Below are 14,538 nucleotides of genomic sequence, written 5' to 3'. Positions count from 1 at the left end.
AAAAAACCTCACAGCGATCACTTTCTGTAATTTTATTTACCAGCACAATATAATTAAGCAGCAATTTCCCTACACAATTTTATTAACGCACTCCTGTAGAAAATGTACAAGATATGATGTGGCTGAATTTGTTTCGCAGTGGTAATACAACCTTTTTAAAGTCTCACACTGGATAGATGGATTGCAAAGGGAAAGCCCTCTGACCCTCACAGCACCTTGAAGCCTTTCTTCAGAGAGGTGGCCCCTTCAGGCTTACTAAAATAAATGCTCCTTATAATCCAGTCAAACGTTTGTATGTTTTGGAAAACCTTTCCCACTTAGGAGCCAATGCAACCAAAATAAACGCTATTTACAGCCTTAAACAGAAGAGCAATATTCCCTCAGGGGGCCGCCTTCACTGTTGATGCTTTTAAATTCGTAGGGACAGCAGGACGTGCCGCTTCTTGCCTCCGGGTCATCAGTCCGATTCTAGCCCGTGATGTGGCAGGCAGGGAAGCGCCTGTGACACACCCAGAACGAGACTGGTAAGGATTACACGGTCTGGGGTGTTGTCCTAGTGAATAGTTTGGTCCCTTTGTGAGTTCAGCCCATCGCTGCGCAGTCCTGTCCCCCAACCTGAGATGCTCCTTCTCTTTCACAGTCACTGCTGAAGGGGGGTCGTGGCAGTCTGGCTGTTGTCTTGATCCATGCTTACTACACGTGAAAAATGTAAGTTAACAGTCATTAAACACTTTTAAACGAGAGAGAGATTATTGATCTACTACTGCGCTTCCGTCTGTGCCAACAGCACAAGGCAGGGTTATAACTTACAGAATGTAAAACTGAATTAACATTGTATCCATCAATCCTATTTCAAGAAGCAAACGTACCCAAAATACAATGTTGAGGTAGCAGCACTCTCAGTCTCCGGACCTCTTCAGACAGTTTCTGGTATTCCTGCAGGGAAAATAATTTAAGAAACTATCGAAATGTTTGTGCCTCCTGAATTGTTTCAAACAGGTGGTGTAACCAGGCATCAGTATTTCCAGTGGCGTTTTCTTTCAGCAACCCATATGATACAGTGTGTGAGGGTAGGTGCTGTTTGTAAGCACATGGCAATGCCAGTAAACAAAGCTCCAAAGAGCAGGAAGCAGTGACTTCCTTAGAGTGTAAGCAATCCAGCATGTTTCACTGGGCTGTGAGCTTCTGAAATGCTACTCTATCCTGTAAAGCTCTCTGCATTATCGAGCAGCATTTGCAACATGGTTTAATCCCATACCTCTTTGCAGCTTTCTAACGTATCAAACTGGGACCTTGCAGAGGATTTACTGTCCTCCTTTATCTCCTTTTCCTTTGTGTCTCTGAAGTAGCTGGCTTCTTGGAAGATTTTTTTCAACGTTTTGTTGTAGACCTGGAAAAGAAGACAACGACACACAAAACAAAAACCTCACTTTTTCAGAAGCCCCATACTATGTTCTGTGGATCCCATCACAATGGCAGTGCAAGACATTTAATAGGACCTGTTACGATATAAAAAATATTGATTGCCATTTGCTTTGTCGCTGTGCTAGCATAATTGTGTCTGTGCACCTTGTTTGAATTTAAGGGTGTTTAGGATTTAGTTGAGACAGCACTTATCCATGACATTCTAGAGTGTAAAAAGTCTGTGATATGTATGCAATGGCCATGTGAAGTGCTGGGACTGATAAACTGATCTGCTGTCAGGATGCTCTGAAAGGGGTTGACTTATTTGAGCCTCTGTGTCTGGATTCACTCGCTGTCTAAATAAACTCCCGACAGACCCTCCGTTGTTGCTCAGGTTCACATTGCCGAGCTCCTCCAGGTGCGCTGCTACTGAACCCCGCCCTGTCTCACCTGCTCTGTGATGAGCTCATCATGGAGAGCCTGTTCAGCCTCATCCCATTCTCCCTGCAGAGTTTCCATCAGGACGGGATACACTGCAAGCAAACGCATCGTCACATACTAAAAAAACAATGCTGCTTCCACCCAAGTGAGAGTTTCCTGATGTTAGCAAAACAAATGAGGAAGTTGCAAGCACAGTGCTAAATTAATACCAGACATTTGTGAATGTAGCCCTCTCTTCAGGTCTAGCGTTTAGCCTTTACGTTCCTAGGAAGATATTGCAGAGGTAGTGGCATTGTAATTCCCATCACAATGCTTTCAGGTACTTGGACTACAATTACCAGAATGTATTGTATAGAAAGTTTAAAAACCTGGACTGCTGCAAACTGCCCCGGGGCAGCTGGAGGCTTCGTTTTAGAGGTATCATTAACTAAGTGACTAATTAAGACCTTGATCGGTGTGAGATGGGTTCAATGAACCTGAAGCCATTTGCAAGCCGTGGTCCCGTCGGTGCACCACCCCCCCCCCCCCCCACAAGCCTGTGCTGGGGGGTTCAGTACCATGTAGATTTCAGGTCCCGTCGGTGCACCAGAAACATTCTCTTACCTTGGTTTGTCTGTTCTTGGTTCCGCAGGAGTCTCCTCCTCTCATCCACATGGCCATGAAGGTGTTATTCACGATTTCCCACTCATTCCAAATACTGTAGAGAGAAAAAACATTGAGTCACCAGTCACTTCATGCAATAGATTTATTTATCTGATATATTCCATAACTGTCACCAGGGTATTTATAGTGGCTGTACACTGCGTCACAGCACTGTCCCCTCGCGTGATGACAGAAGTCCAGCCTTACCCCAGTATCCAGCTGTACGCATTCCACCTGAACGCCTGCTCGTGCTGCGTCATGTGGAACGGGCAGAACTCGTACTTGTACCAGTCGGGACACACAAATAAAAATGAAGCACTTTGTCACTATCCAGGTTATAGGACAGGAGACTGAGAATGTTTTAATTGAAAGTTTAGGATAACAAACAGCCCTTCAGCCCTACACCAGCAGTGACCCGGGGGGCTCCGATGGTTATTACTTGAATTATTATGAAATAATTATGAATTTGAATTATGAATGTCAGTTTTTCCCTATCTGATATGATATTACCCATTGCTTTTAAACAAGGCAAGAAAAACTGAGCTGCAGGGGCATGTTAGAGCTCCAGTGTGTATTACTGCAAAGAAAGGTCTTCAAGCTAGCGTCCCCAGTGCTGTTGTGTGTCTTTAATGATTTAACGAGTCAAACTCTTACGTGGATTCTATGAAACCGAAACACTTCCCAGCCAGCCTGTTGAGATGAGAAGGACCTGGGGGAAACAGCAGACTCAAGTCACTGCCTGTAAGGTTCCAGGAGGCAGACTGTGAATTTCTCCATTGAATTTATTAGATTAAAATGAAAGGTTCAAACTGTTTTTGCATGAAGCAAACAAACAGAACCCATTATCAGGTATTATTTCTTAAAGGAGAAGCCCTTTAAAAGGAGTGATATTCAAGGCTTTAAAAGTACTTCACAGTGTGTTGCTCCACTGCTATAGTATACGCATTAGTGCTTATAGTTTTCACTAGCATTTCTTTCTTTACCTGATACAGGAGATGGTGCAGTCTTAGCCTGCAGCCTGTTGGTCTGGGCTAACAGAGGATTGTTTAATCAAAAAGCAACATTAATTACACATTACATTCATTACTTTGGATATTCACACATGAAACCCTCAACAGAAAAGTAGACATTATTACTAGTTAGTTTTGTAGCGTTTGCTGCTGCATTTTTCTTTAAAAAAGAACGGGTGCAGGCAATGGTAGCTGCGTGGTGACTCTATGGAAGGGAAATATGCAAAGCTGCCTACAAAAACAGTAATACTGCACACAATCTCACCCAAATGTATTCGGTTCTTCAACAATCTTCATCTTTCCAGCCGAAGCTGCTGGCACTGCAACATAACGAATAACTGAATGACATTACCATCGATAAGCGTCTGCGGAATACGTACTGGTATGCACTGGGGCGAATATTTATTTAGATTTAAATGCACAGTAAAATAATACTTACTTTGCAAGCTAGCAATGAGCAGCATGCAGCAGTGCAACACACGTGTATAAGCGATTTCTAAAACATTTTAAACAAACAAAAACAAAACAAAAAATCAGCCCTGTAATAACCAGGAAGTGTTAGTACTGGAAACACATGACTTGAGTAAGCAGGAACAGACGAAGGACTAATAAATATTGTGTTTCACAGATATTAGTATTGCAGATACTAGCCAGATAAGCGAACGGCATTCTAGTTTTTGTTTTTTTTAGATAATTTTACGTCAGAAGTTTCAACGTTGTTACATTTCGCACTGGGATGTTAAACGGACATTACAACTTCGAAGTGGCTGCGTCTGTGCTGAAACGTGCGTGGTGAAATGTTAAGTTGCAAATAAAATGAAATTATAGTCTGCTGCTAGCGGTAAGTTACCCTTGTGTTCCTATTATTATGCGTCGAGACTCGGGTGCTTGTTATGTAGCTGTAGATGCAGTGCAGTTTACTTTATAAATCCAATTGCACCCGGCAGGTTATTTCAATTTTAAATGAATTGTTCTCCTTGCAGGATGCGTGAGTGTCTTATTAAACTCGTAGTGAACCAGGAATGGATCAGACTGCTATGAGGTGGGAGTCTTATTTCCATGCCTCCAAACTGCTTGTTCTCTATCATTAGAGCTGTTATTTTTTATTAACAACCGCCAGAGGGCACTGCAGCCCATACCTCGTTATTTATTTTTTTAAAAAGGGAACTGTTTTACTCGCTACACTAGAAATAAGATATGCATTGGTGGTTTCGCTAACAAATAGCCTGCCTTAATATCATATCAATAACTACAAGCAATTAATAATAATACTACTAATAAATTGCTAGTCCCACTTAGCAGAACACTGATATTTCCGCAGTGTGCTTCGCTGTCCAGTTTCACCGGGAGACGCCAGAGGTTTAACGGACTCATCCTCGGCCCTATGGGCACCGAATACGTGTCACCTGCGGACAGGTGAGCGGCTCAGCCTTGCCACGGCTCACCTGAAACGGCACGCACGGGAGCCCCTTCACATGCCTGAATTCACGATTAAAAGATTTGTGCTCAGCAGTTTTATAATGCGGACAAAACTTTTATTTTAGAAAAAAAAATTGTATTATGGCCAAATGCATTCCAGTATTCCACCTATAAATTCTATATTAATAAATGTAACATATAGAGGGTGTGAATACGTGGCCCCACCCCTAATCATTGTATCTTAATTACACATCACACACAGGGCCCACCAGGATCCTGTTTATGATACCCTACAGTGACTTACTGTATTGTCACACCCTCTAAAAATAGAAACTATTCCAGCAATGTTACATTCCATTAAGCAGCCCCACGAGTAGACCGTCCAGTGTTTTAGGATCGCTCCCCAGATTCCTGGGCCAAGCTGGACGTCACTCTGTTCAGCAAGATGAGAGGAAGCCACCCCTTACCTCCTGGCAGCCAATCCAGTGAACGACGGGCGCCCCTGCAAGCGGTCCTGTGTGGAAGCCTTTGCTGCCACCTTCTGCGTTGTTGGTTAGTGGCAGGGTGTAGACAGCAAGCTGATCTGATCCTGCGACTCGTCTTGCATTTTCATCAAACCAAACTATAGGTCCAAGTGCAGATTTTATTGGTTAGCCATTGATGTCCTGGTGCTGCCTAAAATGTGGTCCCAATTCAGGGATGGAAATAAGACTTGCTTTGCAGTTGGAGCCGTTCCGGGTTCAACTAGGAGTTTAATAAGACACACCTGAGCTTGGTCCCTATACACCGGCCAGGCTTGTAGTAAAACATGGTATGGGTAAAACTGCTATGCAATGGGAGTCATATTTCCATTCATGCCAATTCATGAACAGTTATTAAAATGATTATTATAAAGAGTGTGTGGATGGAGAACATACAGCATGGTATTGATGAAAATGTTTCTAGACTTGCATTATTGAAAGTAACAACTGTCTAAAACAGCTTTGTGAATATCAAATTATGTCTGATCCCTAACCCTAAATCTGTTCATAGTTACAGTACTTGTCTAAACTTGGTATGGACATTCCTCTGTGAAGTTCTGGGCTCTGACAAGCTGGGCTTATACTATGTCTTGCAGAACCATGCTACTGCCACCTGTAATATGTGGTTTTAAACCCTTCACGTATGTTGCTGACACATGCTGTTTTGAGTGACCTTGCAGTAATTGTTCTGAGGAAGTTTAAGTGGGGGAAAGTGTTCCTGGACCTTAATAAGAGCCTTCTGGAGCAGTATGCTGCCTGTCTCAACGAAGAGGAGCACTTAAAGTAGAGAAGTAGTTCCTGGCTGCCAAACCCGAGTTGGAAGAAATAGGTAAACCAAAAAAAAAAAAAAAGAAAATACACCCTCTCTACATTCATCCGCTTTGGACAATATTTTAACAATGTGATTACAGGGAGGGGAATAAGACTACCACTGCATAGCAGCCTGAGCTATTCCTGTTTTTTCTATGAGTTTAAGAAGACACACCTGAGCTTGTTACCTGTACAGCAGGGCTAATCTAGCTCGTGGTAAAACCTGCTATGCAGTAGTCTTATTTCCATCTCTGTGATTCAGTGCTATACTCATTGTGTTGAGCCAGCATTAAAACACAGCTTGTGAGCCTTTTCCTGTTGGAAATAAACTAGCTGATAGTGGATTGAATTGGGTATTGATGATATAATACATAATTAAAGATCTAGTCTACAGGTCATCATTTTTTTTGTTTTTATTTGATCCATTTGATGGTGACTCGGGGAGAGAATGTTCGAACCTGAATAGACCCCGATGGTAAGTTTGAATTTCTGGAATATCATTGTCATAGCTTTAAACTGAGATCGAACGTGATCTGTTGTATTGTACTGTATTGTGCGACTGCAGTGGTGCTTGTCATTGTGACGATGGCAGGCTCTTGACACTATTAAACAATTAGGTGGCCCGACCCCTCTCACTGCACACAGTAATCATGTCTCTGGCACAACAGTCTGTAACAGTGACAGTCAGGTGTTCAGATAGAGGTTTGCCTTCATTAACTCTTAACTGCCCAGGGTATCTTTTCATACCTATTTAAATGCCTATTTTCCCCAAAGTCAAATATATTGGACACTGGGCAGGAAAGGGTTAAACTAAAGGCAAGTCCATCACGATCAGTTCCAGACTAGGTCCTCATTGTTTTTTTTGCATGATGAAAAATAATTTAAAAAACATGAAAAAAAAAAAAAAAAAAAGTCTCCCATTTGCATAGCAGTCTGAGCTGTTCCAGGTTTTACTGTGAGCTTAGTCATTGCACCTAAGCCTAAAATTGAGTTGTAAAAACTGGAACAGCTATATAATGGGAGTCTTGCTTCAATCCCTGAATGATTGCAGCATGTTTTTATTACAGGAGAAAAAACGGGCATACTTGGCCCTACATTCTTTGCACTAGTTGTTAGCACACTAATCGCCAGTTATTAGCGAATCTGTTAAATCCATCATGTGATAAGAGCATCACCACGCATGTTGGGTTTGTTTGGTACAGGTCTGTAGGGTGTGTGTTAAGGTGCACTGACTCATGAGACTTGATCTTAACTAGACCGACCACTAGAGGGTGAGCTCGGGTCTCCAGCACTAATCACCATCAGCTTAGTGAAGAAAAAAAAAACAACAACTCAGAAGTCTTGGGCAAAGACACAAGATAAAGGTATTTTAAACAAAACGACCCTGCAGATCAACAATTACAAAAACATACAAATCCTGACTCATCAAGACAAAATATCAAACATCAATGTGGGCCGCGCTTAGTACTACTGTATAAGACCACATTACAGAACAAAAAGATCATTTCAAAGTTTCACTCTTATTATATAGTGGGAGAAGATCATAACATCATAAGAGACAGAGCAAAACACCTGCACATAAAACAACAACTGAAGTAAATCCTCTAAGGTTATATAATATGTATGTTTTAAAATAAACTTATTTACACAGAACTGTGCCTTTCATGCATGTACGTAGCGCAGTTCCTTCCAGTTTTATTTACGATTCAGAGTACCGTACCTATCTCTCTCTGTGGTGGTTCGTGATGATAATACAGTAAATTCAGCTGTGTTTTTCAGAAACAAGAATGTTCAAGTAGGGTGCAGGGCAGATGCCCCCATGATAAACCAGGTAAACATGGGAAAGAGAGCAAATGCAATGTGCTCTTCACTTTGCTTGTATTATCACATGAACACCATACAGCGCAGCTCGGCTAGTCCCCATCCCCCATAGACTTCTCAATCTCTTTCAGCTTTTTCACAAACTCCTGGGCTTCCCTGTCTGAGGTCCTTGCTTCCAGCATCTTCAGAATGGGTTTATCTGCATGAGAGAAGGAACAAAGGAAACACAATGCTGTTAGCAGAACTTTGCAGGAATCCCATACGGTATCACAAGAAGACCACTGGACAGGGAGAGACTGTACTGAAAAGCACAGCGGAGAGAGATGCCATACCGCTGGGTTTGGGTCTTGCCAGGTGCAGAATCAAAGGCTGGATGTTCTTCACTCCCCCAGGCACGCTGGGCTTGTCCGGCCCACAGAAGTCGCTCAGCCGGCAGATGGCCTCCCCTGCAAAGTCGTTGGTGGAGAGCCAGTCGTAGTCCATCACAGTGAAGACAATGCAGGCAAACCTCTTCTTGTACTGCTCCGGAGTTACCTGGCTATGGGACAGGAACCAGCAACAGGATTGCATTGGGAGCACAGAGGAACCAGCAACAGGATTGCTTTGGGAGCACAGAGGAACCAGCAACGGGACTGCATTGGGAACACAGAGGAAGCAGCAACAGGATTGCATTGGGAGGACGAGCGAGCTGTTGCTGTGAAACGGGCTGGACATTTCCAATGCTGTCTCCCAAATGGAATCCGATACCTTGACTGCATACAGATAGGACTGTGCTTTATTTTTCAAAGGTATATTCAGATTACACGTGAATAGTCACTGTTGCTTTGACTGGGAGTTTCTTCCGATAGTCAATTTTTTGACTCAAGAAAAGAATAAAAACATGGCCCTATGTTGCGTAGCAAATAAACAGGAGGATCTTTCAAATTGATGAATGATCATGCATTACCGCTAGCCAGAGGTATTGTGACCATCAATACGAACCCCACAATGAAGTGAACACTTACAAGTGGAAAAGCTCATCGAAGACTGGGTGGAGGGTTTTGTTTTTCACTTGAGTGCGCTGACTCTTCGCCTTGGGAAATGAATGGTGAGGACACAGCTCGACGATGACGAAAGGGTCGCTTAAACCTAGAGAGAGCCAGTGGAGAGCATGGCCATTAGTGTGGAGGACTGATTCAGGATGCGCTGTGTGAAGTATGGGGAGAACCCCCTGATTCAGGATGAGCTGTGTGAAGTATGGGGAGGAGCCCCTGATTCAGGATGAGCTGTGTGAAGTATGGGGAGAACCCCCTGATTCAGGATGAGCTGTGTGAAGTATGGGGAGGACCCCCTGATTCAGGATGAGCTGTGTGAAGTATGGGGAGGAGCTCCTGATTCAGGATGAGCTGTGTGAAGTATGGGGAGGAGCCCCTGATTCAGGATGAGCTGTGTGAAGTATGGGGAGGAGCCCCTGATTCAGGATGAGCTGTGTGAAGTATGGGGAGGAGCTCCTGATTCAGGATGAGCTGTGTGAAGTATGGGGAGGAGCTCCTGATTCAGGATGAGCTGTGTGAAGTATGGGGAGGAGCTCCTGATTCAGGATGAGCTGTGTGAAGTATGGGGAGGAGCCCCTGATTCAGGATGAGCTGTGTGAAGTATGAGCTCCTGATTCAGGATGAGCTGTGTGAAGTATGGGGAGGAGCCCCTGATTCAGGATGAGCTGTGTGAAGTATGGGGAGGAGCCCCTGATTCAGGATGAGCTGTGTGAAGTATGGGGAGGAGCTCCTGATTCAGGATGAGCTGTGTGAAGTATGGGGAGGAGCTCCTGATTCAGGATGAGCTGTGTGAAGTATGAGCCCCTGATTCAGGATGAGCTGTGTGAAGTATGGGGAGGACCCTCCTGATTCAGGATGAGCTGTGTGAAGTATGGGGAGGGCCCCTGATTCAGGATGAGCTGTGTGAAGTATGGGGAGGACCCCTGATTCAGGATGAGCTGTGTGAAGTATGGGGAGGAGGCCCCTGAGCCCCTGATTCAGGATGAGCTGTGTGAAGTATGGGGAGCTGTGTGAAGGAGCCCCTGATTCAGGATGAGCTGTGTGAAGTATGGGGAGGAGCCCCTGATTCAGGATGAGCTGTGTGAAGTATGGGGAGGAGCCCCTGATTCAGGATGAGCTGTGTGAAGTATGGGGAGGAGCCCCTGATTCAGGATGAGCTGTGTGAAGTATGGGGAGGAGAGCCCCTGATTCAGGATGAGCCTCCTGATTCAGGATGAGCTGTGTGAAGTATGGGGAGGAGCCCCTGATTCAGGATGAGCTGTGTGAAGTATGGGGAGGAGCCCCTGATTCAGGATGAGCTGTGAAGTGAAGATGAGCTGTGTGAAGTATGGGGAGGAGCTCCTGATTCAGGATGAGCTGTGTGAAGTATGGGGAGGAGCTCCTGATTCAGGATGAGCTGTGTGAAGTATGGGGAGGAGCTCCTGATTCAGGATGAGCTGTGTGAAGTATGGGGAGGAGCCCCTGATTCAGGATGAGCTGTGTGAAGTATGGGGAGGAGCCCCTGATTCAGGATGAGCTGTGTGAAGTATGGGGAGGAACCCCCGATTCAGGATGAGCTGTGTGAAGAATGCCGATGACCTCCGTGGAGACCTACCGTTGGTGTCTAAAGCAATGAGATCCGCTGCATGCAGGATTTCAACGTAGAGCTTCTGTTCCGAGGCTTCGTAGTAACACTTAACGCTTATTCTACCAAACTTAGTTTGTTTTAAAGTTTTCTGGAAGGCAAGAGTACAAAAGATTGTTTCTTTTTCTCTCCGCGCTCCAAGACAAACAGTTTCATCGATGAGAAAAAGATGCACTTCAACAAAGGATGCATAAACAGCACTGTAGCGTTGGTAAATATACTACTGTTCTCATATAACTTTATCCAAAACTGCTAACAAAATCGTTTCAGCAGTACATTGGTATGGGTCCTTCATTATGAACATCAGTGTACAAACACACTATTATAAAAGGGGTAACTGAACACTGGTCTCCTTGTCTGGTGACAACTGCCCTCTGTATGTTGTGCCAGGCTCCATTTTAGCATAGCAAACGCCTTAAGAGTCTTAATACACAAACCAGTCCCCTTTAAATGACAAATCTGAAGTGGCTGCACCAGTACCTGTTGCCCTATCTTCTCCAGGTAATACTGCTCTATCAGCTCATTGGAGGAGCACTTGTTTAGCCTCAGTTCTTCCTCTAGTGCCTGAAAAACACAAACGTTTAACAGAAAGAAACTGAAAATAAAATCACCCCAGTGAATAATCTATCTGTTTGCATGCTAGGACACCTAGACCGAAACCTCTGTGCAAGCAACCACCAGCCCCCAGACCTTATAATCCTCATTCCTCAGGTCCTCCACTGCAAGACCATCTCCTTCCGCATGGAAAAACTCAACCAGGGCCTGGAAACACAAGGTTTGATTGGTTTAGTTAAACAGCAGAATAATACAATCTAGACCTCGTCATGGTGTCTCTCAAGGCTTGACCAATGCTCAGCTGCTGTATCTCTGCATGGATGCAAAGTGTAAATCAAGCTCTTTGTATACAGAAGGCAATGTGAGCTAAAGATGGCATAAAAAAACGCAATTGCCACAGCACAGATCAGATTTGAATAGATTACATTTATGACAGATGGATAGAAGTGACTTAGGAGTTTAAGTTTAAAAACCTGTGTGGTTTTGTACAGTCGTGATGAAAGTGGGAACACTGCAGGTAAGATGTACTGCATAGTTTATACCCTGCAAGCAAGTGGTGCTTGAACAGTTTGTTATCAGGACTGCCCAAACCGATCCTCTGCATTTGCATATTTCTTTTCCTGCATAACACTAGTTGTGCACGGCATGTTGTTGTGTTACAGACCTTTGCGGTGTAATAAAACCTTCCATAGAACTCGACAGACACGCCTCTGTTCTCAGCCACAGTTTCCAGGATGAGCTTTAGCAACAGGGTCCACAGCCCTCGCAACACCCTAGAAGAAAAAAAAAAAAAGAGAAAATGTTATTGTATTGTCACAGATGCTGTTCCCCCATTTCAGTAATTAAATAAATCAGTATAAAATCTTTTCTTAATCAAATTCCGAGCTGCAACAGAGCTTTGCAGTGCTATACATAACCTCCTTCTGCTGCAGGTCCCAACAGAAACGTGCCTTTTTGGCATAATGGAAACAGGTTTGAAAGGGGGAATAGGCATGCCTCCTTAGCTTTGGAGGATGCAGTCAAAGACAGAGGAAGTGCATGAACTGTGTTGTGAATGGTGTGGTTTATTGACAACCGTGCCATTCTATTTTAGTGTCAAACTGAGCATGTTTTCTGAAGAATGATTCACAGTTCCCTTCTGTTGCCCAGGCATGCTGCCACTGTGTGGGTGTGTACCATATGAAACCAATACTAAACTGACATCTGACTGCAATTCCAACTCTGTTCTTGTAAACTGCAGTTGGAATGAATTCCAAGTGCAGTCTCAGGAGTGCAGCCGGGCTGTTTTTCTTAATTAACAATCCCACTTCTGTATGTGATGTAACACAGGAAAATGCACACACACCTGTCGAGATTCTCTTTCACCAAGGACTCGCTCAGTATTACTAAGGTATCATCCAGGTACTTCATTAACGGAGAGACAGCCTGCAAGGAGAAGACAGCCATTGGGTATTTAACAGCACCCACCAGTTTTATCAGTTTTCACTTGATTCATTTGTCCAACGTGTTTTTACATTTACATTTAGTTTGATCTCAAGTTACATACAGAAAGCTGTACATCAGAATCGGTCTAAATTGTAAAGGTAAGAAAAACCACTTACATCATCGTTGTGTATGGAGTCTGGCGACAGGCTGATGTGCTGGATGTATTTCTTTAAATCATAAACCATCTGTAAGCAACGTAAAACAAGAGAGCAGTCTGTCATTGTCACATCCTGCAGATAGAAGAACCAACGTAGCTTAGCAACCTATTCCAGACAGCCCACACTCAGCGTCACTAATCACAGTGGCAAGCATGGGTATTGCATTGGGTACTTATTATGAGATTTAACATCGAACATGGCTGAGGACTAACAGGACTGTGCTGGCATGCTTTCTGAAGTGGGTTTGGGTTCCCGTGACACTTGCAGATCATGCCTGCAATAGAATCCTGTGTTGGAGAGGCCCGTGGTTACCTTGTCGGTAAGGTGTGCTATCATGCGCTTCACCTCGCGCTGCAGGTCCAGGTCAGTGCTGAGCAGCTGAGCGTTCAGGGTTTTCTGAACCTGCTCCTTCGCCTCCAGCCCGCAGGACTCCTGCATGGCAGCTTCCAAGGACTTCCAGTCCATACTGCGGGGCAGATTCCCGAGGAACTTGCGCACATGCTCGATATTGTTCAGAGCAATGCAGAGCTGAGAGGAGCGGAGTGAAAGCAAGGAATGAGAACCGAGGAAACTGGGAATGTGTGGTGGGATGGCGAGATTCAGATTCTCATCAGATATGGTAAAAGATACAGTATAGTACTCAAGACCTGCGGAAATCAGATTTTAGTTTCTAGTTTAATAAGTGTTCTAGTCAAGTCGCTGATCACGCATTACACAGGCACACATGCAATAGAGTCTCTTATACATAAATAAAGAGAACATGAAGATACTACTAAGAGCAGAAATCTAAGGGTTTCCATGCTAGGGTTAATCACCCTGCCTTAAGCAATGTGATGAGCACAGTGCTGTCGTTGTATTGCATTGCACAGTGGATTCCCTCCCTAGTCCATAGATGAGTGAACATGACCGACAGGTTACCTGGTTTGTTAGGTGTTTGTTCTCTAGACCATGCTGGCTTTTCTCAATTTTGCGTTTGATCAGTTCAGAATAACAAACCGCCGCGCTGCACACGTCCTGCAATTGAGGGAGGGGAACAAAAGATGAGCTTTATAAGCATTCTCTGGCAGGCATTAAAAAATTTAACTGAAAAAAAAGTTGTAATTACTGCAAACTTAATCAATCAATCATGTAAAACAGCCTGTACAAAGTTATGTGACTTGGGCACGATGTTGCTAAATGTTGCTAATCTTTTCACAAACAGTTTACGTTGCTGCAGTTCATGATGAGAAACGCTCTGTACCATAAAGACAGACGACGAAGATGCTGATGGAGCGCTTTTACTCACAGCTGTAAGTCGTGTTACAAAAACAAAGGCCCCTGCAGAGTCAGGCCAGGCTAGCTGCACCCAGAACTCCGTGACCTGATTGAAGCAGGTGGTCACGTCCACGGCAGAGCTACTGTGCTTCGACAGGGCGTCCACGTGTTCCAGCTGACCCAAAACACACACAATGACGAAGAAGAATAAACATGTTATAACAGATAAAGACATCCCCTGTGGTTCACCCCTTTTCTGGGCTCTCTCCTGACTCCACACCAGGGAAGTTGAACGCTCTGCTGTTTCCAGGCGTGGGTGAAGGGAGTAATCAGTGCAGTGAGCCTGATTAGATTAGGTCT

The 14,538-nt window shown here is 44.2% G+C and overlaps 2 protein-coding genes across 3 annotated transcripts in view; both read right to left on the bottom strand.

Moving 5' to 3' along the window:
- Positions 1–603: 603 nt before the first annotated feature.
- LOC121294107 (N-acetylglucosamine-1-phosphotransferase subunit gamma-like) lies at positions 604–2,569 on the bottom strand. Its single transcript, XM_041217676.1, has 5 exons — positions 2,449–2,569; positions 1,855–1,937; positions 1,259–1,390; positions 870–936; positions 604–693 (listed from the first exon to the last, which is right to left on the bottom strand). The coding sequence occupies exons 2-5, from the start codon at positions 1,921–1,923 to the stop codon at positions 641–643; spliced, it is 321 nt and encodes a 106-aa protein (XP_041073610.1). The 5' UTR covers positions 1,924–1,937; positions 2,449–2,569; the 3' UTR covers positions 604–640.
- Positions 2,570–7,445: 4,876 nt separating this feature from the next.
- LOC121330573 (BAI1-associated protein 3-like) overlaps positions 7,446–14,538 on the bottom strand; it is a 39,555-nt gene continuing 32,462 nt past the window's right edge. For both annotated transcript variants that reach the window (XM_041277182.1, XM_041277183.1), the window contains 12 exons: positions 14,210–14,353; positions 13,843–13,938; positions 13,237–13,452; positions 12,883–12,951; positions 12,627–12,706; positions 11,946–12,054; positions 11,417–11,488; positions 11,207–11,290; positions 10,697–10,817; positions 9,073–9,196; positions 8,401–8,606; positions 7,446–8,267 (listed from right to left, as the gene is read on the bottom strand). In XM_041277182.1, coding sequence (XP_041133116.1) covers positions 8,161–8,267; positions 8,401–8,606; positions 9,073–9,196; positions 10,697–10,817; positions 11,207–11,290; positions 11,417–11,488; positions 11,946–12,054; positions 12,627–12,706; positions 12,883–12,951; positions 13,237–13,452; positions 13,843–13,938; positions 14,210–14,353 — 1,428 coding nt within the window. In that variant the 3' untranslated portion in view covers positions 7,446–8,160. The remainder of the gene's footprint in view (positions 8,268–8,400; positions 8,607–9,072; positions 9,197–10,696; positions 10,818–11,206; positions 11,291–11,416; positions 11,489–11,945; positions 12,055–12,626; positions 12,707–12,882; positions 12,952–13,236; positions 13,453–13,842; positions 13,939–14,209; positions 14,354–14,538) is intronic.

The sequence above is a fragment of the Polyodon spathula genome, chromosome 18 (assembly GCF_017654505.1).
Source record: "Polyodon spathula isolate WHYD16114869_AA chromosome 18, ASM1765450v1, whole genome shotgun sequence".
Classification (NCBI taxonomy): domain Eukaryota; kingdom Metazoa; phylum Chordata; class Actinopteri; order Acipenseriformes; family Polyodontidae; genus Polyodon; species Polyodon spathula.
Note: the sequence above shows the minus strand (reverse complement) of the source record. Positions and strands in the feature narration are given on the sequence as shown.

Excerpts from the sequence above, each read along its gene's own strand:
- LOC121294107 (XM_041217676.1), bottom strand. The coding sequence starts at position 1,923 with ATGGAAACTCTGCAGGGAGAATGGGATGAGGCTGAACAGGCTCTCCAT. Across the intron at positions 1,391-1,854 it reads ATGAGCTCATCACAGAGCAG|GTCTACAACAAAACGTTGAA; the intron begins GTGAGACAGGGC and ends CTTCTTTTCCAG. Across the intron at positions 937-1,258 it reads CGTTAGAAAGCTGCAAAGAG|GAATACCAGAAACTGTCTGA; the intron begins GTATGGGATTAA and ends TTTTCCCTGCAG.